Source organism: Apodemus sylvaticus, chromosome 14 (genome assembly GCF_947179515.1).
Source record: "Apodemus sylvaticus chromosome 14, mApoSyl1.1, whole genome shotgun sequence".
Classification (NCBI taxonomy): Eukaryota; Metazoa; Chordata; class Mammalia; order Rodentia; family Muridae; genus Apodemus; species Apodemus sylvaticus.
The window spans coordinates 65,335,409-65,359,847 of NC_067485.1; the positions used below are offsets into that span (position 1 = coordinate 65,335,409).

A 24,439-nucleotide genomic window follows, 5' to 3' on the forward strand; every position below is an offset into this window, starting at 1 on the left:
AGTTAATATTGGCATGCTTCTATGGTTAAGGAAATGATATTGGCAGCACTAAAATATTTTCCTTGGAATCTCAATGTTTCTATATCTTTAATTTTTAACACAACATGAGTTCCTATTTATTGAACATATTTTTATATAGTATATTCTGATTATGATTTCTCCTCTTCCCACCTCTTCCCAGATCTTTCCACCTTCTTATCCAGACAACTCTGTGACTTCTTTCTCTCATATGTTAGAAAACAAACAGGCAAACAAATCAGACTATTTTTAAAATATGATAACAAAAGGAAGTCACAAGAAACACACACACACACACACACACACACACACATATATATATATATATATATATATATATATACACACCCCTACACATCCACACGCATGCGGGCACACACACACACACACACACACGCATGCACACACACACACACACACACACAGCACAGCATAGCACAGAAACACAAAATAGGAAACCATGATATACCAGAAAAAACAGCAAGATAAAGAAATGTAAAGCCCAAACAAAGCATTGTAAGACAAAGTCTGCAAGTATCATTGAGTTCATTTGATTTTAGCTGGACTTGGGACATACCCTTAAGCATAGTTAACATACCAAATGAGACTTCACTAGAGAAAACAAATTTTTCCATTGCACACAGATGGAGAACTCATAGAGGCAATTACAGAGGGAGGAGCTAAGGAGAAGGAGAATCTCCCAAGGAAGGGAAGTAGGCTATCCAGTTATAGAGAGACATTTGAGGGCTCATAAGAAAAATCGTGAACTCTTAATGACAGCAGTGATGGTCTGTATATGCTTGGCTCAGGGAGTGACACTGTTAGGACAGGTGTAGCCTTGTTGGAGTAGGTGTGTCACTCTGGGTGTGGACTTTAATACCTTTGTCCTAGCTACCTGGAAGCCAGTATTCTGCTAGCAGCCTTCAGATGGCGACATAGAACTCTCAGCTCCTCCTTCACCATGTCTGCCTGGATGCTGCCACATTCCTGCCTTAATGATAATAGACTAAACTTTGAACATATAAGGCAGCCCCAATTAAATGAAATTAATTAATTTTTTTCCTTGTAAGAGTTGCCTTGGTTGTGGTGCCTGTTTATAGCAGTAAAACCATAACTAAGAAAACAGAATATCTACTAATAAAATTTTTTAGCCCTAAAACCATGTGTGTGTGTGTGTGTGTGTGTGTGTGTGTGTGTATGCGTCTGTGTCTGTATGGTCATTACAATCATTTGTCTATAATCCTTGACTTGGGCCAATTTTCTTAACATTTGAAATAGCAATAAATTATGAATGTACTACTTCAAAACATTTCCATAAATGTTTTTAAAAGATAAGTATGGAAAATGACCTAGAGTTAAATGGACAAGAAAATAAGAGAAAGATTACAGATATTAGTGCAACCACAGAGCTCTTCTAGACCATAAGAGCCACAAGGTTTGTTTAGCAACAGAAGATACAGACATACTGCTAGTGATAAAATATCTGTGCAGAAATTCTACAAAACTCGACTTATCATGTCAAACACCATCATTTCCAAATTTCTAAACACTAGCATTCCTGGATATTGAGATAGTGGAAACAACTCACCACAGCTGGATTCATCTTCATTAAGGTAGCAGTCAGCCACTCCATCACACAGCAGGAGAGATGGGATACACTGGCTTTCAAAGCACTGGAATTCCGTATCACTGCATGGTTGAGGAGAAGGTCTGAGAGAGCAATCCATTTCATCAGATCCATCTACACAATCTTCTTGCCCATCACACTTCTCTGAGGTAGGGATACACTGGAGTGCATAGATACAAGCAAACTGGCCTTCTTCACAAAGAAATGGCTGTGGTAAGGCCAATCCTGAAAACAAGAGTAAGGCAAGCCATGTTGATGCTTTGTGTCCAGGACTGAATCAGCCCAGGGAATATTTGTTGTTATATAATTATAAAACAGTACACATTTTAAATAAATTAATTTTTTAATTATGAACTATTAACTGGATACAACATATGAATGTGATAAAAGAATATGCCTTATCTAATCTCAGAAGCTACTATTCTTTAAAAGGGGTATGTTTCTGGCCTAGCAAGATGGCTCAAAAGATATGGGTACTTGCTTCCAAGCCTGATAACTTGAGTTTGAAACAATTACATTAAGTTGTGTTTTATCTCACATGTTCACTGACGCATGTTCACACATGCGTGTATATGTATAAGTATATGTATGTATATGTGTATGTACATGTATGTATGTGTATATATATGCATGTATATGTGTGTATGCATGTATGTGTGTGTATGCACAGGAACACAAAGAATAAATAAATGTAATAAAGAATTAAAGAGTGTTGATGATGTGCCATGGCAATATCATTGGACACATAAGGTGGGAAAAGATAGTTTTGCCAATTCCTACTCCTGAACTATGCCAGATGCCTTGAAGGGCCAGTGTATCTTAGGAGCTCACCACAGCATTGTAACAAGTCACCTGTCAAACAGCAAATAAGCTAACCCCCATCAGTTCTCTGACAATCAGTACACCTTCTTCTGCTTATCCCAGGAAGCTTCCTGGGAGATTTCTCCAGTGAACTTTCTCAGCAAGAATACTCCTCTAGAGTTGGTCTCCCAGGCACCCTGATCTAAAGCATAGCCAACTACCAACACATTTCTTGTTTAAAATTGAAGCTCCTCTGAATTCCTTCTCAACTTTTCCACCGAAATACTTTTTTTGATCCAGGATGAACATGAAATTTCATTTCTCATGGGAATCTAGGTAGGCTCTGAGTTAGAGATGCTTCTCTGTTATCTCAATATTTCTATATCTTGTTTTATCCTAATATAAATTCTGCATTTTAGTACAAAGTATCTCTACTATTTATATATGTATTCATGTATACATAACTTTTATCAGTATTCAAATGAAACTAAAATTTCTGTAAGAAATACTTGGCTCAAAGGTGGTATCACACGCCTTTAATCCCAGTACTTGGGAGGCAAAGACACGCAGATTTCTGAGTTCGAGGCCAGCCTGGTCTACTGAGTGAGTTCCAGTACAGCCAGGGCTATACAGAGAAACCCTGTCTCAGAAAAAAAAGAACAGAAAAGAAAAGAAGAGAAGAGAAGAGAAGAGAAGAGAAGAGAAGAGAAGAGAAGAGAAGAGAAGAGAAAAGAAAAGAAAAGAAAAATACTTGGCTCACCTTTAGTCCTGAATGTAATCTTTTGTGTGCATATTTTAAAAACATTTGACAATTAGAAAAGTTTTTTATAAAATTATAATTGTAATGAATTGATTATGGGATGTGCTTATAGAGCAATACAATAGAGTTAAAAGTTCTCACTTTACATTAATATCACTAACTGTTTCCTTTTATCAACTGAAAAGCCTAAGTACTAACTTAAATTTCTACAGCAAATGAAAGAACATAATTTCATGAAGTTGTACAGAGCATGGCTTCAACTACATGACATTTTGGAGTGGCAGTACTGTAAAACAGTGGGTTCTAGGAGTGCTAAAAGTAGTCAATTAAGAAGGAAGAGAGAAGCCGGGTGGTGGTGGCGGCACATACCTGTAATCCCAGCACTTGTGAGGCAGAGGCAGGCAGATTTCTGAGTTCGAGGCCAGCCTAGTCTACAGAGTGAGTTCCACGACAGCCAGGGCAACACAGAGCAACCCTGTCTCAAAACAGAAAGAAGAAGAAGAAGGAGGAGGAGGAGGAGGAGGAGGAGGAGGAGGAGGAGGAGGAGGAGGAGGAGGAGGAGGAGGAGGAGGAGGAGAAGGAGAAGGAGAAGGAGAAGGAGAAGGAGAAGGAGAAGGAGAAGGAGAAGGAGAAGGAGAAGGAGAAGGAGAAGAAGAAGAAGAGAAACAGAGGGTTTTTCAGCAGTAAATCTATTCGATGTCATGCAGTAATGTCCATTTGTCAAAATAAACTGAATTATCAATGCTGGTGTCATTGCTGGAGTGAATCCTAATTTAAAGATGAACTTTGGGTGACAATAAGGTGTCGATATAGAGCAATCTCTTTGGTTATAACAAATGAACCTCATTACTGAGAAACCCAAAATCATACTTGGGGAGCATAGAAAAATCTTTATGTGTTCTACTTGCTTTTGCTCTGATACTTCTATTCTATATAAGTCACATATATATGTATATACATACATACATATATATGTATATACATATACATACACACACACACACACACACACACACACACACACACACACACACAATATATATATATATATATATATATATATATATGGCTATACATCCCACAAATCCTATATATAGTAATGTCAGTGCAAATGCCAATATTTTGTTGAGCTTTATGTGTGTATTTTTATGTACAATTACCAATAAAAAACCTATATTCAGCTTGTTGCTTGGGTCTGATAATTCCATCTTGAAATCTCTATATTCTGAGTCTCTGCAAGTCCTTTTGGAAAATAGAGATTCAGGATTAGAAACGTCTAATCCTTTAGTAAATTTAGTGTGTGCTGATCTAATTCCTTGTTTCTTGTCTCACTAGGTCCAAAAATTTGCTTAGTCAGATTAATTAAGCTAATGGCATCAAGGTTCAAGGACAGTGTAAGCAAAGGAGAAACCATGTCAGATCAAGTTTAACTATAATGAGTTTTCTTGAATAGGCATTACATTAGAGAGCTATTTCACAAGAGAGTACAGCATGCTCTTATAGTGAAAATATTGGCTTATGTTAGGAAAATTGTATATTGTGTTGACAGTATCCATTAGTACTCCTTGGAATATAAATAAATAGAAAATTTTAAAGAGATAAAATAGCAAAGTTTAAAAATAGTAATATACAAAGAAATATATAGAAATGTATAGAAATATACAAAGAAATGTTTGCAAGTGTGCGTGTGAAAGAGAGAGAGACAAAGACAGAGAGACAGATATACAGAGAGAGAATGTAAGAGATAACTGAGAAATGTTAATTAATTTTACATTATTTCATTGGTTATGTGAATCAAGAGTTTTCTGAAGCTATGATACCTGAAATATATCATCTAGTCCTGAAGGCAGGGGTGGGAAGAGAAGCCACAAAAGCCATAGCTTATCAGCTATGATGTTTCTCACAAAGAGGATGATGAACTTCTAGTGATTTGAAATCAACAATTATTATACAATAATCTTATCTTTAGGTTGCAGTTGATTTATGCTTTGTGTATCAGAGTTGATTCGTGGATATAAGAATTTAAGTTATTCTCTTTTATTTGTGTCCCTATCACATATGTTCTTGACAGTGAAGGGCAAAGGTAGAAAATGTCAAATATGACCTTGTAACTGTATGTAAGGAGCCATTCCCTTATCTCTGTTGCAAAGCATAGCAAGGACATGACTATCACCTATCTTGTGCTTCGGCAACAAATGGGTTCAGAAATGCTGCTGTAGATTTAAGTTCCTTACTCTATGAGCTAGAGTTAAGTCCTGAGAAGGCTCGATGGTCCAGTATAGGGGAGTGTCAGGACAAGGAAGCAAGAGTTGGTGGGTTGGTAAGCAGGGGTAGGGGGGATGAGATAGGGTTTTTTTTTTTGTTGTTTGTTTGTTTTCTTTAGGAGAGACTAGGAAAGGGTATAACATTTGAAATGTACATAAAGTATCTAATATATATACATACATACACACACACACACACACACACACACACACACATAAGAATAGGCATTCTGAAGCAAAATAAAATCTTTTAAAAATATATTGAATCATCTGGAAACTTCAATTGATCTCTACAGTAATTAGCACCTGAACATCATCTATGCTCAATTAGTGGTTTAACTTTTCATAGAATTGGGAAATTCCAAGTTGGAGATAGAAAATTATTCTCTTTCCTTTGAGAAAGCAGTGGCATATCTTTACCCAGGTAGAATTGAGGGGATGAATTTAATATATTTTTTCTACTGATGAATAATAATTCAATATCTTAAATATTAATTATAGATTGCCTAATTGGCTATTCACATTGACTAAATATATACTAATAATAATGAACAAAAACGATATAGATATATAATAGGAAAGCTCTATTAACACAATATACTCATGTAATATTTATCCCATATAAATGCTATAAAGTCTACTTAGAATACTGTTGTATTGGTCACTTATATCTAGATGACAGTAAAAATATATACTTCACAGCAAAATTATTTCATAATGACACTCAGTAGGACATTCACATAAGTTTCATAGACATTCATTACAATCCCATGCTGCCCATGGATAAATGAATGAGTTTTTATCTATATAATAAAAGTGCTTAGAGAAAGCAATATTGACTGAGTTGAAGTGAATTACTCACATGAAGCTTCAGTTCTGAAAGTCAAAAAATTAATGCATTTGTAAATATGACCATACTGATTACTTAGTTTGGAGAAATGCTTATTGAAACATACAAAAACTTGGTTATACATTGGTTATACATATGTTGGGCTACTATACCACCAACACTAAAATATTGTATAAGTTTATGTGGCATAATTTTAATCATAATACATAAAAACTCTTAATGTGGTAATTTTGGAGTTTTAGATGTATGTTGATATTTCTAAGACATTCTTTCATATTTAATACAAATAATAACTTAATTTTCAGAATATTCATTTCTTATAAAAAGCCAAAAGAAGGCAGTTTGGTTGTTATTTTGTTTCATAAGTTCAATAGCTTACATGTTCCTGGAAAGACAGAATTTGTCTTTTATTTTGTCTGTGGATAATAGGAGACTGATATATGCTGAGCTATACTGGGAATGAGTAGGTCCTATCGGCCAGTGGTTTCTCTGTCTGGTGTTTAGCCTGTATCTTAGTGAAAAGTCAGAAGATGGAGAGAAAATGGAGAACTGAAAAAAACTGTGAAGTTTCCATAGGTTAGATCCAACATGGAATTTGGAATGGATCTGAGAACAGGTACCAAATATCATGAAAAGTATTTTCATAGTGAATAGGCATGCTCAGACAAGGATAAAGCCTGCAGAAAGCTGACAGAAGTGCACACCCAAATAAACTTACTTGCACTGATATATATGTGATCATAAGCAGCAGTGAATGTACATTTGTAGATATGAACATCCATACATGGAACTGTAAAGTGATCCACTGGGGACAGTTTATAGTGGAGATTGTGGCATGGGTGATGAATCTCATACACAAGGGGACTTCAGATTGTGGTGGAGGCTTAGAGGACCTATTTTCAGAATCCTATATTTCTCCTGACACATACACAGATGGCAGACCAGAAAGAAAACTAAGTGCTAAAGAAACAGAGTCCATTAAAAGTACCTTCCACAACCATTTTTGTTTTTAACATAGGCATTTAGCACCACAGACAATTTTTGTCTTACTAAGATGACAATATACGCAACAAATATTCTGTCTTCAGAAACCCAAACTAATCCAAACCATATGTGAAGCTGAGAAAATTTACATAAAATTCTATAATGGTGGGTTGAAAGATCGATCATTTCTTTCCTGACATGAAAGTTAAAATCCAGAGAGACTCCAGTGGATCACAAATTCTTTGTTGTTTTATCACTTCCATATGATGCTAAAACTCCTCACCTGGTGATGTGTTGGGGGAAATATTAAAAAAGCCAAACTGGATCATTCTTGTGCTTGTGCCTCTGCCCAGGAGGCCTAGCTGGCCATGCACTGGCAGGCAATGGCTGACCTGTTTTTATCTTGTGAAGATTCTGATTCTGAACTCCACAGTCTCTCCACCCAGCTTGCTAGGTTCCCACTGAAGAGTCTCTACCGCGCCAATCCCATGCTTCAAATCCCCCACGGCCATTGTGGAGCCCCTCAGGCAAACCTACCCTTGCCACCATTCCTTTCTCTCTTGAACCCAGACAAGCTACTGCATGAAGGAATGTGCAACACAAACTTAGCTCATTGAATCTATAGATTGCTTTTGGCAAGATGGCCATTTTTACTATATTAATTCTGCCAATCCATGAGTATGGAAGATTTTTCCATCTCCTGAGGTCTTCTTCTGGATTCTTTCTTCAGAGACTTGAAGTTCTTGTCATATAGATCGTTCACTTGTTTAGTTAGAGTTACACCAAGATACTTTATATTGTTTATGGCTATTATGAAGGATGTCATTTCCCTATTTTCTTTCTTAGCCTGTTTAACCTTTGAGTATAGGAAGGCTAGTGATTTGCTTGAATTAATTTAATATCCGGCCACTTTGTTGAAGTTGTTTATCAGCTCTAGGAATTCTCTGGTGGAGGTTTTTGGGTTGCTTAAATATACTATCATATCATCTGCAAACAGTAATAAATTGTCTTCTTTCCAATTTGTATCCCTTTAAGATCCCTTTGTTGTCTAATTTCTCTATCTAGAACTTCAAGTACTATATTGAGTAAATATGAAAAGAGAGAGCAGCCTTGTCTAGTCCCTGATTTTAGTGGAATTGCTTCAAATTTCTCTCCATTTAGTTTGATGTTGGCTACTAGTTAGCTCTATATTGCTTTTACTATGTTTAGTTATTGGCCTTGAATTCCTGTTATTAATCCCCATCCAAATCCCAACTCAATTCTTCATAGAGTTAGAAAGAGCAATTCTCGAATTCATCTGGGTTAACAAAAATCTATAGTTAAAACTATTCTCAATAGTAATAATGATTTCTGGGGGAATCATTATTCCGGGCCTCAAGCAGTAGACCAGAACAATACTGTTAAAAACTGCATGGTATTGGTACAGTGCCAGGCAGGTAGATCAATGGAATAGAATTGAAGACAGAGAAATGAACCCACACACCTATGGTCACTTGATCTTTGACAAAGGAGCTAAAACTATCCAGTGGAAAAAAGATAGCCTTTACAACAAATGATGCTGGTTCAACCGGCAGTCAGCATGCAGAAGAATGCAAATTGATCCATTTTTATCTCCTTGTACTAAGCTCAAGTCCAAGTGGATCAAGGACCTCCACATAAAATCAGACACACTGAAACTAATAAAAGAAACTAGGGAAGAGCTTTGAGGACAATGGGCTCAGGGGAAAATTTTCCCTGAACAGAACACCAATAGCTTAGGCTCTATGATCAAGAATTGATAAATCGACCTCATAAAATTACAGTTTCTGTAAGGAAAAGGACACTATCAATAGGACAAAATAGCAACCAACAAATTGGGAAAAGATCTTCACCAACCCTACATCTGGATTATTATTATTTTTTTTTGATACAGGGTTTCTCTGTATAGCCCTGGCTGTCGTGGAACTCACTCTGTAGACCAGGCTGGCCTTGAACTCAGAAATCCACCTGTCTCTGCCTCCCAAGTGCTGGGATTACAGGCGTGCACCACCACCGCCTGGCTCCAACCCTACATGTGACAGAGGGCTAATATCCAATATTTACAAACAACTCAAGAAGTTAGACTCCAGAGAGCCAAATAACTATTAAAAAATTGGGTACAGAGCTAAACAAAGAATTTTCACCTGAGGAATACTGAATGGTTGAGAAATGTTCAACATCCTTAGTCATCAGGGAAATTCAAATCAAAACAACTCTGAGATTTCACCTTACACCAATCAGAATGGCTAAGATCAAAAACTCAGAAGGAAGCAGGTGCTGGCGAGGATGTGGAGAAAGAGGAACACTCCTCCACTGCTGGTGGGATTGCAAGCTGTTACAACCACTCTGGAAATCAGTCTAGTGGTTCCTCAGAAAACTGGGCATGATACTACTTGAGGACCCCATTACACCACTCCTATGCATATACGGAGAGGATTTCCCAGCATGCAATAAGGACACATGCCCCACTATGTTCATAGCAGCCCTATTTATAATAGCCAGAAGCTGGAAAGAACCCAGATGTCCCTCAACAGAGGAATGGGTACAGAAAATATGGTATATTTACACTATGGAATACTACTCAGCTATTAAAAGCAATGAATTAATGAAATTCTTAGGCAAATGGGTGGAACGAGAAAATAATCATCCTAAGTGAGGCAACCCAATCACAAAACATATTAGCAGAGTGTTAGTGATAGTTCATGGTAGTTTAGCCATTACACCTGATTAACCACATAGAAGGCATTTGACTCCTAAGAGGAGTTCTCAAAGTGCATATGAAATTGTATACAATGCCTATATTCTTTCTAGTTGTGTTTGTGGGATATGTTAAAGAGGTGGATTTTCCTTGGCATTTTCAATCCTTGTATAACAAGAGAAAGATCTCATAATAGACTGGGCTTGAAAATGTCTCACAAGGTGGCAGTGAACAATCTGTAACTTCTAAGTTTATTGATGCCCAATCTTTCATAAGACCCACGCCACAAGAACACACACACATATGCACATGTACATACATATGCATGCATGCACTCATGCCTGCACACACACATCACTGTGATGAACGGGGTGCTGTGCTTGTGAATCAACCCCCTAATGAATGAAGGAGCCACTCACTGGGTGAGTAGGCAGAAGTTCCTGGTTGGACAGAAGGAGAGAGGAATCAGGAGAGAGTACTCTTTGTAACAGATATAGCAAAGAGCTAAGTTGTAGCTGCTCAAGTTCTCTAGTATCATGGCAGATCTGCAAGTATCTGCTAATGGAGGAATTAGATTTTAATAAGGCTTACAAGGTTAGGTTTTAGTTGTTGTGCCCAGAGATTAAGTTACCATTGTTTCTGAACTAAGTTATTTATTTATTTATTTATTTATTTATTTATTTATGTTAAATATATTCTTTATTTACATTTCACATGGATTTTCCCTTTCCTGTTTCTCCCCTCCCCAAAAGTCCCATAAGCTTTCTTCCCTCCCACTATTCCCCAATCAACCCCCTCCTGCTTCCCTGTCCTGGTATTCCCCTACACTATTGCATAGAGCCTTTCCAGGGCCAGGGGCCTCTCCTTCCTTCTTCTTGGGTATCATTTGATATGTGAATTTTTGTCTTGAGTATTCTAAGCTTCTGGGCTAATATCCACTTCTTTTTTTTTTTTTAAATGAGGCCAATTTATGAGTCACAACTGATGCAAACTTATAAAATTGAGCCATGCATTCAAATGGTTTTCAATAATTTTATCTAAAATTACTACAGTATACATGTTCTCTCTACTCACTTGAACTTTATATAGTTCCCAATTAATCTTAAAGCAAAGTTCACTTGTTATTGTTATATTGGAAAACATGGGGTAGTGACAATGGAGATATTTAAAAACAGCAAAACTAACATGTCAAACAACAAATTGAATGTCTTAAACTACATAGTAACACCAAATGGAGTTGCAAACCTAAAGATAGATATTCTAAAATGGAGTGCAGATCCCTGTGGAGAGGATTAAGTATACTTATTGAAGAAGCAAGATCTGGCTTTGTCCTTGATATCAAGGAAAGATTTTCACAAGAGGAGATAAAGGGCATGGAGTTCTTAGCCAGGCATTCAACAGGGCTAACGTTATGGAGATGGGAGCATATGGGGCAGCACTAGAAAAAAACAAGAATTCTACTTTGAAGGGATCATTTTTATGTGCACTCAGAGAGATAACAGAAGCTTCGCATTAAAGGGTAAGAAACTAATTTAGTATTTGGCTGAGAATCTTCCAGTATTTTTCTACTACTGTATATTATATTAATTTATATACTGGACAGCTTCAGTTAGCACCAGGTGCTTCCCTTGACAATTAGAAGCATCTTTACAGCCAGCTCTCAGACCCGGTGATGAAACATGTCATTTCTAGGTAATAGCACTGCTCCTACTTCTATCACCATGCATGCCTGACAGAATGAGTGTGTGAAAATTCTAAATTTTGGGATCACTTGTATACATTTTGGGCTGATATTTTACCACAATCCTTGAGAGGTATTATTATATTAATACCTGTCATCTGTCTTACATGCAGGGCAGAAATTAGTAGATTCTACATAATACTGATTGAATGAATGACAGACAAACATTACAAGTATTCAGGTAATGAGAAATTTCCAAATTCTATACTATAGACTAAGGATATGTAATGATTTCCCCCAAATTACAAGTATGGTGAGCCACAATTTTAATTTAGATTCAGGCCACAAAACTTTGAGTAGATTTGTCTCTTTCTATCACTCAGTAGACCCAGACTTAGAATGGGACATTTTACACATCCCTACACATTGCTCTTTCTAAGAAAAAGTAGTGATAACAGAGCTAAAGGAAGAATTCTGGGAGGTAGGGAGGGAGGTTACAAGTAAGTTCAGGGGCTGCTGGTACTTTACAGTTCTCTTCTCATTCAGCATACTTGTTTATTTATACAGCATATTTATTGACTTCCTGCTGAATAATAATAATAATAATAATAATAATAATAATAATAATAAAACTAAATGAATCTAACTGATCATTGCCTTTAAATAACTTAAATTTTGGTATTACAATTGAGCTAGAATTATTCCTTGGGCTTGATACATAGGACCACAGAGAGGAAACAAGAATGTGGCCTCTATTCAAGGATGGGAAGAAAGTGATTTTCCAGCAGTGATAAAATAAAACTAAAACCAAACCAAACAAACAAATCAACACCCCTACAAGATTGCTTATCATCCTAATTCTCTTATCTTGTTGATACCATGCTAGTTACTGACCATTTATATTTAGCAAGTCAAGATAAAAGGAATATCCTTGGCTAATATTTATTTTCTTTGGAATATGTCTTAGGTATCTGCGGGTCTATTTTCTTTCCATTAATAAAAACAAGCTAGATGAAGAATAAAGTGTCCATGTTAGTCCCCCAACAGAGTGTGCTAAGCTTTTGGAAGCCATCAGCAAAGCTCGATGTCTACAGTGCTTATTTAGTAGATAGGACATCAGATAGCATATTCTGATGAAGATATCAATCAGTGAATGACTAGATATGTAGAGTCACATGAAAGTTATTCCCAGATTTAAAAATTTCACTTTCTATTTGCCAGTTGAAATAGTTAATGCAAATGTTCAGGAAGGACAGAGTCTTAAGTCCTGACTGTGTTCCTTCCACAAATGAGAAAAATCAAGCCAAATGGGGAGTAACTTGGTGTACTGAAGATTTGCACTTAAGACTTGATTTTAGCATGCTCATCAATGGAATCTAGTTGTACTGGGTTCCTAATGTGGTATGCCAAAGTACCAGTTTGCACGGTTCAAATAACAGATATTGTATAGTATGGTGACATGTATATGTCATCAGAACAGAGAGGCTTGGAAGAAAGATCTTGAGTTCTAGGCCCTCCAGGGCTCCATTGTAAAACCCTGTCACAAATGAAATCAACAAAAATCCAAAGATCTTTATTTTATGCTAGTTACAGAGGCCAGGCAATTGAGTTCAAGTCCTTGTTAGAGGTAGGCTCCCTTTGAAGGCTCCATTGAAGAAACTGATCTATTCCTTCCTCTTAGATACTTGATTTGCTAAGTATCCAAGTAATTTATAGCTGATGGATTATTTTAAAGCTCTGCTTATTGCAGCAGATGGAATTGTGTGTCTGTTTCGGTGTGACATTTCTTATAAGGACATGGGCCACGTTAGTTTAAGGTGTCTCTTCTACTTCAGTTTGATAACATCCAAAGGTTCATTTTAATTATATCTGCAAAACTCTCATTTCTAAATAAGGTTGCAATTTGAGGTTCTGAGAAGGGTTTGGAGCTGAGGTGCTCCCGTTTTATTGTGAGTTTGCTGTAATGAAAAACAACCAAACAAATAACACACAAAGTCAAAACAGAAAACTAACCAAAACCAACTGGGTGGGGAAGGCTTATTTAACTTACTTCCAGGGTGCAACTCATCCTTGAGAGATGTGAGAACTTGAAATCAAGGCAGGAACCTGAAGCAGGATCCAGGGAGAAAAATTACATGCTGCTTCACTGATTTATATACAGCTGGGTTTCTTCTACAACCTAGGACCACTTCCTGAGAGATGGTACCTAGGGAAAGTCAGCTGTGCCATGGAGTGTCAATTAGCAATCTAGACTGTCCTTTATAGACATGCCGTGGATCTATGCAATTCCTTCAATGGAATCTTCAAAGGGAGCTTACCGTTAAGAAGGCCTTGAACTCAAATGTCTGGCATCTCTAGTTATTGGAAAATAAGAGTCTATGACTTTTTGTTGATTTTGTGTTTGACAGGGTTTCACAAAGGAGTCCTAGCAGGCCTTGAAGTTACAATCTTCCTGCCTTAGTACTTATGTGTTCTGACTTCAGGTATATGCCATCAAACTATGCAATTAGGACTTCTTTACTTAGATGTGACCTGAGTTGTGTCACATTGATTATTGAGGCTAACCAGGGCTTATGGGAAGACATTCTTTGGCCCAATAGAGAAAGTAGTGAACTCCTGTGGGAAAACTTGTACTTCAACCTGCATTGGTATACCCTGATGTCTGCCTATTCATCTGACTCCTGACAAAAATGCATAGACCCTACCATAAGTGGCCTGAGATTACCCACTGTTCATAGCATGTGATAACCCATGGTTTAATAACACAAAACTTATCCTACAGCTTTGGAAACATCTGCATCCTTACAACCTTCTAAAATGTCTCTTCATCACTGAGAAAAATCTCAGCTCTTCCTTTTTTTTTAAAGGAGGGAAAAGAAAAACAGAAACTACCTTACATTGAAGGAAACTCATATAAAGAAAACATATTCTACGAAAATGAATGTATTCTTGGATTGACTCAGAATCTGGAGGCTTTGTTACATGTCATCAGAAAATCATCCAAGTTAATATCTGACTTTTGTCCAGACTGTGCTAACTAAAAGATGATGGATAGAGCAAGCAGTCAAGACTTCAGAAAAGTTGATTTTTTTTACTACTTGGTGGAGTGTTGAATATTTAATCAGTATTGGAAGAAATTATGGAAATTGCTATTTCCTACTTCACATAGCAAACACTCATTATAAAGGTCCTGTATTATGAGGATATTAGCATTTTATTCCTATATTTCAGTGGAAACCTATGTTCTACTCTCAGAAGTCCTAGTTAATAAATATTAATTTAGAAAGGAATTTATTAAAAATTGTCACTTTTTTAATGTTTCAAAAACACTCCTCCTCTCCTCAGGAGAACTGCAGTGGTGGACACTTTTCATTGCATGTCTTTTTTGTCCCTCTTCCTTTACTTTTTCCCCTTTCTCTCTGTCTTGCCTTCCTCTTTGTTTCTGTTATCTGTTGATCCTACCTGGTAGGAAGAAAGTTTCATTTACTCAATACCAGCTTCTCCTGAGTTGTTTTAGCAAAGGTTTCTTGGGTATTTAAAATTCCTGTTTTCTTCTTGAAAGGCTAAAAGTTTTGTCCGAGTTTGTTGGTTCCTATCTGGAAATTTAACGCAGCTGGGGGAATGCTACTGAACAAGCCCCACTCACTCAAGATGACCTATTCTTACATGCCTTAAGTATTTCTGCCACACAGTGATAGAAGAAACAAATGACTGAAAATAAAAGTGTGGATCGTCTACAAGGCTTGATATATCTAAGGCTTCCCTGGAGAGAAAAGAGCTGGAGAAGAATCAAACTTCATATTTCTCAAAGTTCCAGAAAGCTGGGTTATTATTGCTTGAACTAATAACTAGAAAGCATGATTCAAAGTAATGAAAGTAACCCCATTTATGGCAGAGTCTCATATTAATTCCAATAAATAATTTCATTTGAGGAAAGATTAAAACAATGATTTAAAGCTTGCAATACAGATTAGAGATTTAAATACAAAACAAACAAACAAACAAACAAATCCTTGTCTACTATGAACAACGTTTTGAGTATAATCCTTAGCAATGCACAAACACACACACACACACACACACACACTAGTAAGAAAAATAAATAAAGCAATGATCTTTCAACATATAACTTTTTTATGTACATTTTTCCAGAACTAGAAATAACATTGTTCAAGTATTATTCAAGTATACATTTAACACTAGAAAAACAGCAACAAAGAAATATTATTCAGACTTCTTTTATCAGAGTCATATATTATCGTGTGTGCTCTTTCAGACACCACCACAGATGGTATCTGCAGCTTAATAATATGGTTTCATATTTTCTTTGTCATTTTCTATACTTATTAAAAGAAAAACAGCCTCCCATCTTGTGTCTTTATTGGTTATGTCCTACACATTCACCAACATATTATGCATATTTTCTTCTACAATTTTGTTTGCAAGAAATAAGTCACCTATTAAATATCTCTCTAAATTTTTGTAACAGTACAAAAATCTCATGAAAGGATATTTGTAGCACCACTAAAAGAACAACATTACTTTAAAGCCTTTAACCTATAATGCTAGTATTACAATGTATATTACATTTATATTTATTTCAAATGTTATTTATTTTCTCTGTGTCTTCACCACCGCTCTTCAAATGAAGCTGTTTCAGGTTTACCAGGTGATTCTAAAGATTCTCTGGAACATCACTGAGGGATTTGACGACTGTTCCTTCAGAATTGCTAGCTCGTTTTCTTACTTTCTAAGCCATCAAACAAAATCAACAATAAATTCCTATGCCATGATGCTATGGAATTGGGTATGTGAATGGGACTGGAGAGGGACACAGTAATCCATAAGGTGTCAGAGAAGAAATCCACAGCTTCATGGCACCAGTATTAGTTGTTAATAAGGTTCTCAATAGTAAGTACATTCCATAGTATATTTAGAAAGTGTCATCAGTCCATCAGAATAAATTAGAGGGCTCCTACATTATTCAAACAAATAAATTTTATTTAGTGAACTATTAATATTTTCTGTTATTTCCAAATAATAGAAGTTTTCAGGCTGAATCTCCCAGTTTCCTCATTAAGATCAAGATATGAATTATATAAGCTCCTTCAATTCCTGAAGATACCAAAATCAGTATAACACACACATAAACACATTCATATACACATATATATAATATACAACTATGCACAAACACATAATATGCTCATGCATCTTCCAGTCATTATTAGCTCTTCACATGCACACACACACACGCACACACACACACACACACACACACACACACACACACACACGCAAGATTGCCAGAGAAAATGTTGATGTTACAGTTGCTATGAAATACTGAGAAAGAAAATAACCAGGGCTATACATTTACTCTTGAATGACAAGAGAAATTTTAAAAAAGAATAAGAAAAAAGAGTTCACATTTGGAAATGAAACTAAAAATAATTGAGTTTGTCATAGAACAGTTCTGTTTCTTATACAAATGTTACGAGAACATCTGTAAAATGCAAAAAGCCAGAGATACATAAAAGAGAAACCCAAAGACTGCTTCAGAGAAGCAGACCCTGGGATCAGGGGGTCATTTTTGCCCGGGTCCCTAAAGCACCCAGCTAATGGAATAGGCAAACACTTTCTGTGGTTCTAATCTTCATGCCCAGGAGCATTTTTGACAATCACATTGTTATATATCTAATTTTGAAAAAAGATACAGGCATTGTGACAGACAATGGAACTAAATAATAATGTGTATTCTACTGTTAAAAAATTACAAATAGGCCCAAAGAGCAGCTGAAAGAGTCAGATGCAAATACTAAAACCCAACCAATGGATAGAAGCTAGGGGATTCCTGTGATTGAATTGGGGAAAAGCTGGAAGAAGCTGAGGTAGAGGGTGGCCCCATGGGAAGACCAGCATTCTCAACTGACCTGGATCCCTGAGATCTCTCAGACACCGAGCCACTAACCATACAGCATATACTAGCTAATATGAGGCCCCTGACACATAGACAGCAGAGGACTGCTGGGTCTGGCCTCAGTGAGAGAAGGTATACCTAACCCTGGAGAGCCTTGGGACCCCAGGAAGTAGGGAATTCTGGCAGAGTGGGAGTGGAGAGATGTGGACACCCTCTTGGAGAATGGAGAGGAGGTATGGGATGAGGAACAGTCAGAGGATGGAGCAGGAGGGGAATAATGACTGAACTATAAAAAATGGATTAAAGAATAATAATTTAAAAACTGCCCACACATTGTAAAATATTTCATGAGGGGAGTTACGCCTCAGTTTAAATTACCAAAGTTGATCAAGTTGCGAAGGATACAGCAAGTTGAACAGCAGGATTTTGAGATGACTTGAGAATATCCAAGGAATCCCTATGGTAAAGTTTACTCCTCAAAATGGCAGTATCAGGGATTGTCCTGGAACTTTCAAGAGTGGAATCTAAGGGAAAATCCTTTAATCACTGAGAATGTTGCTCTCAGAAGGGATTAGGCAATTTCTTATGTAATTGCTCAGCAATTCTTGGAAGATTGTCATGAATGGGAACAAAAAGGACTGCACTCCCCATCTCTCGGGTGGAGATGTGATCAGTTTCTCTAATATGTATGCCTGCCATTGCTATCTCTTAGAGTCTGTGGCATATCCATCCAAACTCTGAACTTCTAGAACTATAAGCTAGATAAGACCCATTTCTTTATAAGGTTAACATATTGCAAATATATCTACTAATAAAATATAAGCAAAATAATTTACCAATGTTGATGAAAGTGATTATAATTGACAGAGTTAATGCTTTACATATATTGTTTAATTGGGAGGTATAATTGCTCAGGAGTTAGCTCGAATGTTAAGATCATGATATTTTTGTTGTGTATTTTTATGTATATGAGCTGTGAATATATGTATATGTATGCATGTTTGTATATATGTGAGGATATGGATGGGGTGTCCCAGGTGTACCTGTGAATTTAGACACCAGAGGTTGATGTCAAACTCATACCCTACTGATTTTCTAATATAGTGAGGTTGAACTCCTGTTTCCTCAATGACAGAGCTAAAACCATGACCAATATGTCTAGTTTTGCTAGCCAGCTTTTGTGTGGGGATTCCCTGCCTCTGCTTCCTAGACTAGAATTGCAGGGAGGCTACTATTTACAGTCCCTCCAGTCTTCATGCTTGTGCAGCAAGCTTTTAACCATAGAGGACTCATCCCTGTCAAAGATCACATTGTAAAATAGAACATAACTCCTGTCTAATAATAATTGAAGATTTACAGGAGAATAACTCCACTTAACTGGAGATATCCTAAATAAAAGAGATTCAGGTATTGGTTAAAGAGGCTCCTGACTGAGTTTGAGTTTTCTCGTTGAAATGCAGAGATTGTTCTAGATTGTTTGTGGGCAAAGAGAAAAAGGAAACAGATGGGAGGGAGGGGCGGAAGGGGAAGACTGATACAACACTGGTGGAAAAGAGAGTTGGAAGTAGGACAGGAACTTGGTTTTAGGCAGTTTGGGTAAAGGTAGAATAGAAAGGTATGCAGTAAAGCTCTGTCAGTGGAAACATGTTTGCTTAGCCTTTAGTGTGGTGTTAATTTGCTGCCTGTAAGTCATGAAAGTTTTATGGCAAAGTTCATGGGCTGAAAAACTACCTCGTAATATATGCACCCATATATATTCATCACTTAGGAATAGGACTTGATTCAGAAATAAATGCAATTCCTCTGACTCTTCCAATTACTGTATATTTTGATAAAAAACTCATGTTTATTCCTAGTTTCTAAAGGAATCACTTACCTCCAGATGCACACTCTGGGGTGAAAGTGATGTCATCAAGAGCAATAAATATGTCCTCCTTTCCACCCAAATCAGCCTCGAATGCCACCTTGAAGCGACTGTTACTAGAGAGAGGTACATACGCGTAGGTCCATCCAGTGTTTTTGTATTGGATCCTGGACCACATCAGTATGTTTAGCCCTGATTCCTCGATGAGATACACCTAAAATTATAACCAGAGAAAACAACTGTTTATGGTTGGGTGTTAGAGGCATTTATGAGGGTCCTCAAGATTGATTTGTATTACTCAAGTCGAGTAATATACATAAAATCTTTAACAATAGAAAAATCTCCCCAGATTAATTATGTCAATATTCAACATTAAAGCTTAAAGCAAAAAGACGCATTTTCATTACAAAGTTAACATTAAGGTTTTGACAGATCATCTCCACAGTACTTATTTACATAAAGAAATTTTAATGACATCTACAAAAAGGCAATACAAGTATGCGTATGTATTTTTATATTGCAGAGCAGTGGGCGGATGTAACAGCAGTCATGCATCCAGGATGAATAGGTCAAGGCAAACTGCTTAGCTTTTTCTGGCCTTCTCTGCTGCATCTTCCAGAGGCTTTAGATTCCTGCAGTGTTGAAAGCAAGCCTGTTCACTGACTTGGATTCCCTGAGTGATCACCTGAGGATGTCAAAACCACTTTGCCTATTCATTAAATATTTAGCTCATTAAAAGTAATGTAGGGAACGCATGAGTGAGAAGACAGTGTGGCTCGTCTTAGCCCCCAGCAGCTCTCAGTGGTTCTGGGCTTTAATCACCCGTGAGCAGGTCAAAGTAGAGAACTGAGATTCAGCTTAATTCATAGAAGTGAATCACTTGACACAGTTGAAATTAAGAATAAAATTCGCAAATGTTATTTAACAAAACAACACACCAAGAATAGCAGACATATATATTTCTACTGAAAATAAGAGCCTAATAGAGGTTAACCTAAGTTAATCAAATATAAAACTAACAGTGATGTTGTCAATATTAATGAAAGTTTATTAATTTTATGAATTTTAATGATGTGAATAATTTCTGTTTGTGGAGCCTCCATTGGTCTATGGCTATAAGGTAGGACTGCTAACTGCCATCTGAACCCTGCAATTGCAGAAGTAGATCTCAAACAATTTAAAATGCACAAATCCATGAAGTTATCATGTTGGGTCTAACACAGAAGGGGCTTGGGAATCATCCCACTCTTCGCAAAGAAAAATGAGCAATTCTTCCCAGATCCCGGGTCCTGGGAGACACAAAGAAAACCAGGGAGGAGGGAGTGAGACTAGATAACAATTTATGGGAACAGAGCTGAAGCACAAAACACAATTTGAGAACCTGAGATACAGTCATGAATGACACATCCTAGGACCTACTCTCTTTCAAACATTAAACCTCTATTTAAGGAACCTGAGTTTTGAGACTAGGAGATGGGTTAATGGCAAACCACTTACTTGAAAGCCTGACTTCCATCCTTTGTAGGGTGCACAATGTAAGGAATATCTAATTCCCAAAATGTGTCCTTTGACTAACACACTATGAAGTGGAAAAATGTGCTTATTCCATGTGTGCACACCTACACACACATACCCCCCAACACCCACACACCCACACACCCAACACACATCCTCCCCACATATATACATTGTCACAGGCATCAATAAGTATAAAATAATAAGAGAAACAAGCTGAATTTAAACCTAAAGATTTACAGAAAATCCCTGGTAACCACAACTACAAACAGATGGGGATTTTGGGTAAGAGCGGGAGGCTATGCCTGAACAAAGGCCTTATTTAAGAAGGAGTTTCTCTGGAAACTCAAAGATAACATGTACCCATCCACAGTGAGCACTAAAGAAAATATTCTCTGGCCACAAAACCTTATACTAAAGGGTTTACATACCAGTTACATCGAACTGTACATTTCAAGTTGTCATCAGCAACAGTACATTTGCATGATGTAGCACAAGACAGAAAAACAGTATAGTTTGAAGAAATGGAACAGCCCTCAGGAATTTTAGCATCATCAGCCATCCAAAATAGATAGATCTATTATATCATATGAAAACTCCAACAATGACAAAGAGAAGCTGATACAAATAAATAGTATAACAGGGATGCATTATAGCCTTGATGGATTTAATAGACAAAAATAGTAGAAGGACGAATTGTGGCACATGAAGTAAGTCAATAAATACTTCAAAATATAAAGTGGAACAACCCCAGCCCCTGAAAAAAATAATAGTAGAGCAGGCTACCTGAGGAGTGTGGACTTACTACAAGATCTCTAATGAATGAGAGCAAATAAAAGATGGCAGATTCCCTGAGAACATCAAGCAAAATAAAGAGTAGCATAGGTGTTTATCATACTTGGACACTTGCACTCAGAGAAGCAAGGAAAGAGACAAAGAGAAAACATGCATGCATAGAAGCCTTATTGGGAAACTATCAGTTACAGATGTGGGAACAGAAAAACAGACAAGGGGCCTGTTTTTTAGACTATGCAAGTCAAAGTGTACTGCAACACAGAATATGAAGAATTTTCAAATTATAAAAGAAAAAATAACCCTACTTAAAAATCTTTATCAAGACAAATTATTCATGAGAGTATTAAACCTTGTTTTATTTGTTAAAATATTAGAAAAATTCTTTGTAGACATAACTTGCAGAAAATTAAGAAGGATTTTTTTCCAGACACAGGTGAAATAGAACAGGCCAAAATATCAAATCAACATAAAGATTATTACAGAAGAAACAAATTTTAGAGCTTGAATTGTTTTTTGTCGTGTCTCTTAAGCTATTATTTAGCTAATTTGATATAAATAATAATAAGACTATTTTCTGGTGCTTTAGCTTTTGGAGGTGAAAGATCAATGACTGTTACAAAGGAAAGGTAAAGAAAGTTGAGAGTCTTCTATTCTAAAGCACTTGGATTACCAAGGAAACTATATAGAATTATTCAAAACTGACCTTGGAGTAGTTATAAGTTCATAATGACAACTCATGAGAAAAACTAAATATAGTTTGAAAAGCAGAACCAAGAGAGCAGAGGATTTCTTGTTTTCTTTTTTCCCTTTTTTATTAATTATTTTATTTATATACATTTCAAAGGTTGTTCCTCTTCCTGATCCCCATTCCATGAGCAACCCCAATCCCTCCCCTTCCACTCTAAGGAAGTGCTTCTCCACACACCCATCCACCCCCATCTCACCCCTCCAGCATCCCCCTTCCCCAGGCATCATCAAGCCTCCACAGGACCAAGCACATTCCCTCCCAATGAGGCCAGACAGGGCAGTCCTCTACTACATATGTAGCAGGGGCTACTGACCAGCTCACGTATGGAGAACAGAGGGTTTCAATCTAGTAAACCACTGAAGTAAACCATAACTGAAAATAAAATGGCAGGGGTGAAGTAAACAACGACTATGGTAGCTATTTCTTTAAATATCCATGACTACTTTAAACTCAAATATACCAATTAAAGGCAGTATTTTCAAAGCCAAGGAAAAATTAAGATTCAAGTAAGTGTTGTTTCAAAGCAACCTAAGTTAAACAGCAGGAGATAGAAAGATGAAAACTATTGGGATAAAGAAAAATATGCAGTGATAGTGAGAACATCCATTGAAAGAAGTGTAGAAAGCTATATCAATGTTGAGTAAAACAGATTTTAGAGACAAGAGAGTTAACAGGAATAATGATGTCATTGTTGTAGATACTCAGTGTGTGTCCTTCCACTACAAAAAAAAAAAAAAAAACAAAACAAAAACCTGTTGAAGCCCCAAGGTGACATTATTAAAATTTGTAGCCTATGGGAAGTGATGAGTCTGAGGGACTGCCCTCCTCAGTTTGATTAGTACCTGAATAATGGAAGCCTGAGGGAATTTACTAGGAGTAGATCTCATTAGGGACAGACTAGAAAGAATTTTTTCCACTTGCAATTCATTCATTCTAAAGTACTTTTAATATTGTGGCACTAGGAAATTGAGACAGAATTATATAAGTTTACTAAATGGCATACTTAATGTATGTGTTCCTAACAATAGGGTATCAAATACTTGAGGCAAAAGTTCCAGATCTACAAGGACAAAAATCAATGAAGCTATTATTACAACTGAAGACTTCAAACTTCCTTTTCCAGTGATTGGCAGGTCAGAGGGAAACAAAGCAGTCAGGATATGTTTGAAGAGAAAAGCATCAATCATCTGGATCTCATTTCCATTTATACAATGCTTCATCCAGTTACAGAGGAAGGCACAGTCTTCTCAAGCTTACATATAACAATCCCTGAAATTGATGGCATTCTGGAAAACAAAGTGCGCTGTAGCCAATTCAAATGAATGGATGTGATGTTGCTCTCAGACCACAGTGAAATTAAACTAGCTGATTATAACGGGAAGATAATGATAACAAGTGGGCCATAGAAGTTTCCAAGGAAACTAAATGATGTTTTAAAATAACTCAAAGCAGCCATCAATATTTAGAGGACAAAGTATAGATGTGTGTGTGTGTGTGTGTGTGTGCGCGTGCATGCGTGTGTGTTCAAATGCATGTGCATGCATGCACAGATGCATACACCATGGCAGCAGTGGGGACTAGTTAGTTTAATAAAGAAGGAAATTAGGGATAAGCCTAAGTCCTACATTTGATAAACTAGATTTAATGAATGATTAATTCTTAGAAATATACACATATCAGTACTCACTTGAGAAAAATTAATAATCAAAATAAGAATTTACCTGGCAACTAATTTGAATTTTTAAAAACTTTCCAAAATGATACAAGCCAGAATTATAAATGGAAACTACAGAGCAATAACGCTTATGAACATAAAATAAAAACACCTCAAAACTATTAACAAATCAAACCTAACAGTGTATTAAGAATAATTCAATGCCATGACTAAAAGAAATTCTA

General features: G+C 36.6%; 1 protein-coding gene across 1 annotated transcript in view; it reads right to left on the reverse strand.

Moving 5' to 3' along the window:
* The window catches only part of Malrd1 (MAM and LDL receptor class A domain containing 1), a 719,676-nt gene that overhangs the window by 125,810 nt on the left and 569,427 nt on the right, over positions 1-24,439 (reverse strand). Inside the window, exons 32-33 of the mRNA XM_052156848.1 lie at positions 19,495-19,696; positions 1,607-1,870 (exon numbers count right to left, since the gene is read on the reverse strand). Coding sequence (XP_052012808.1) covers positions 1,607-1,870; positions 19,495-19,696 — 466 coding nt within the window. The remainder of the gene's footprint in view (positions 1-1,606; positions 1,871-19,494; positions 19,697-24,439) is intronic.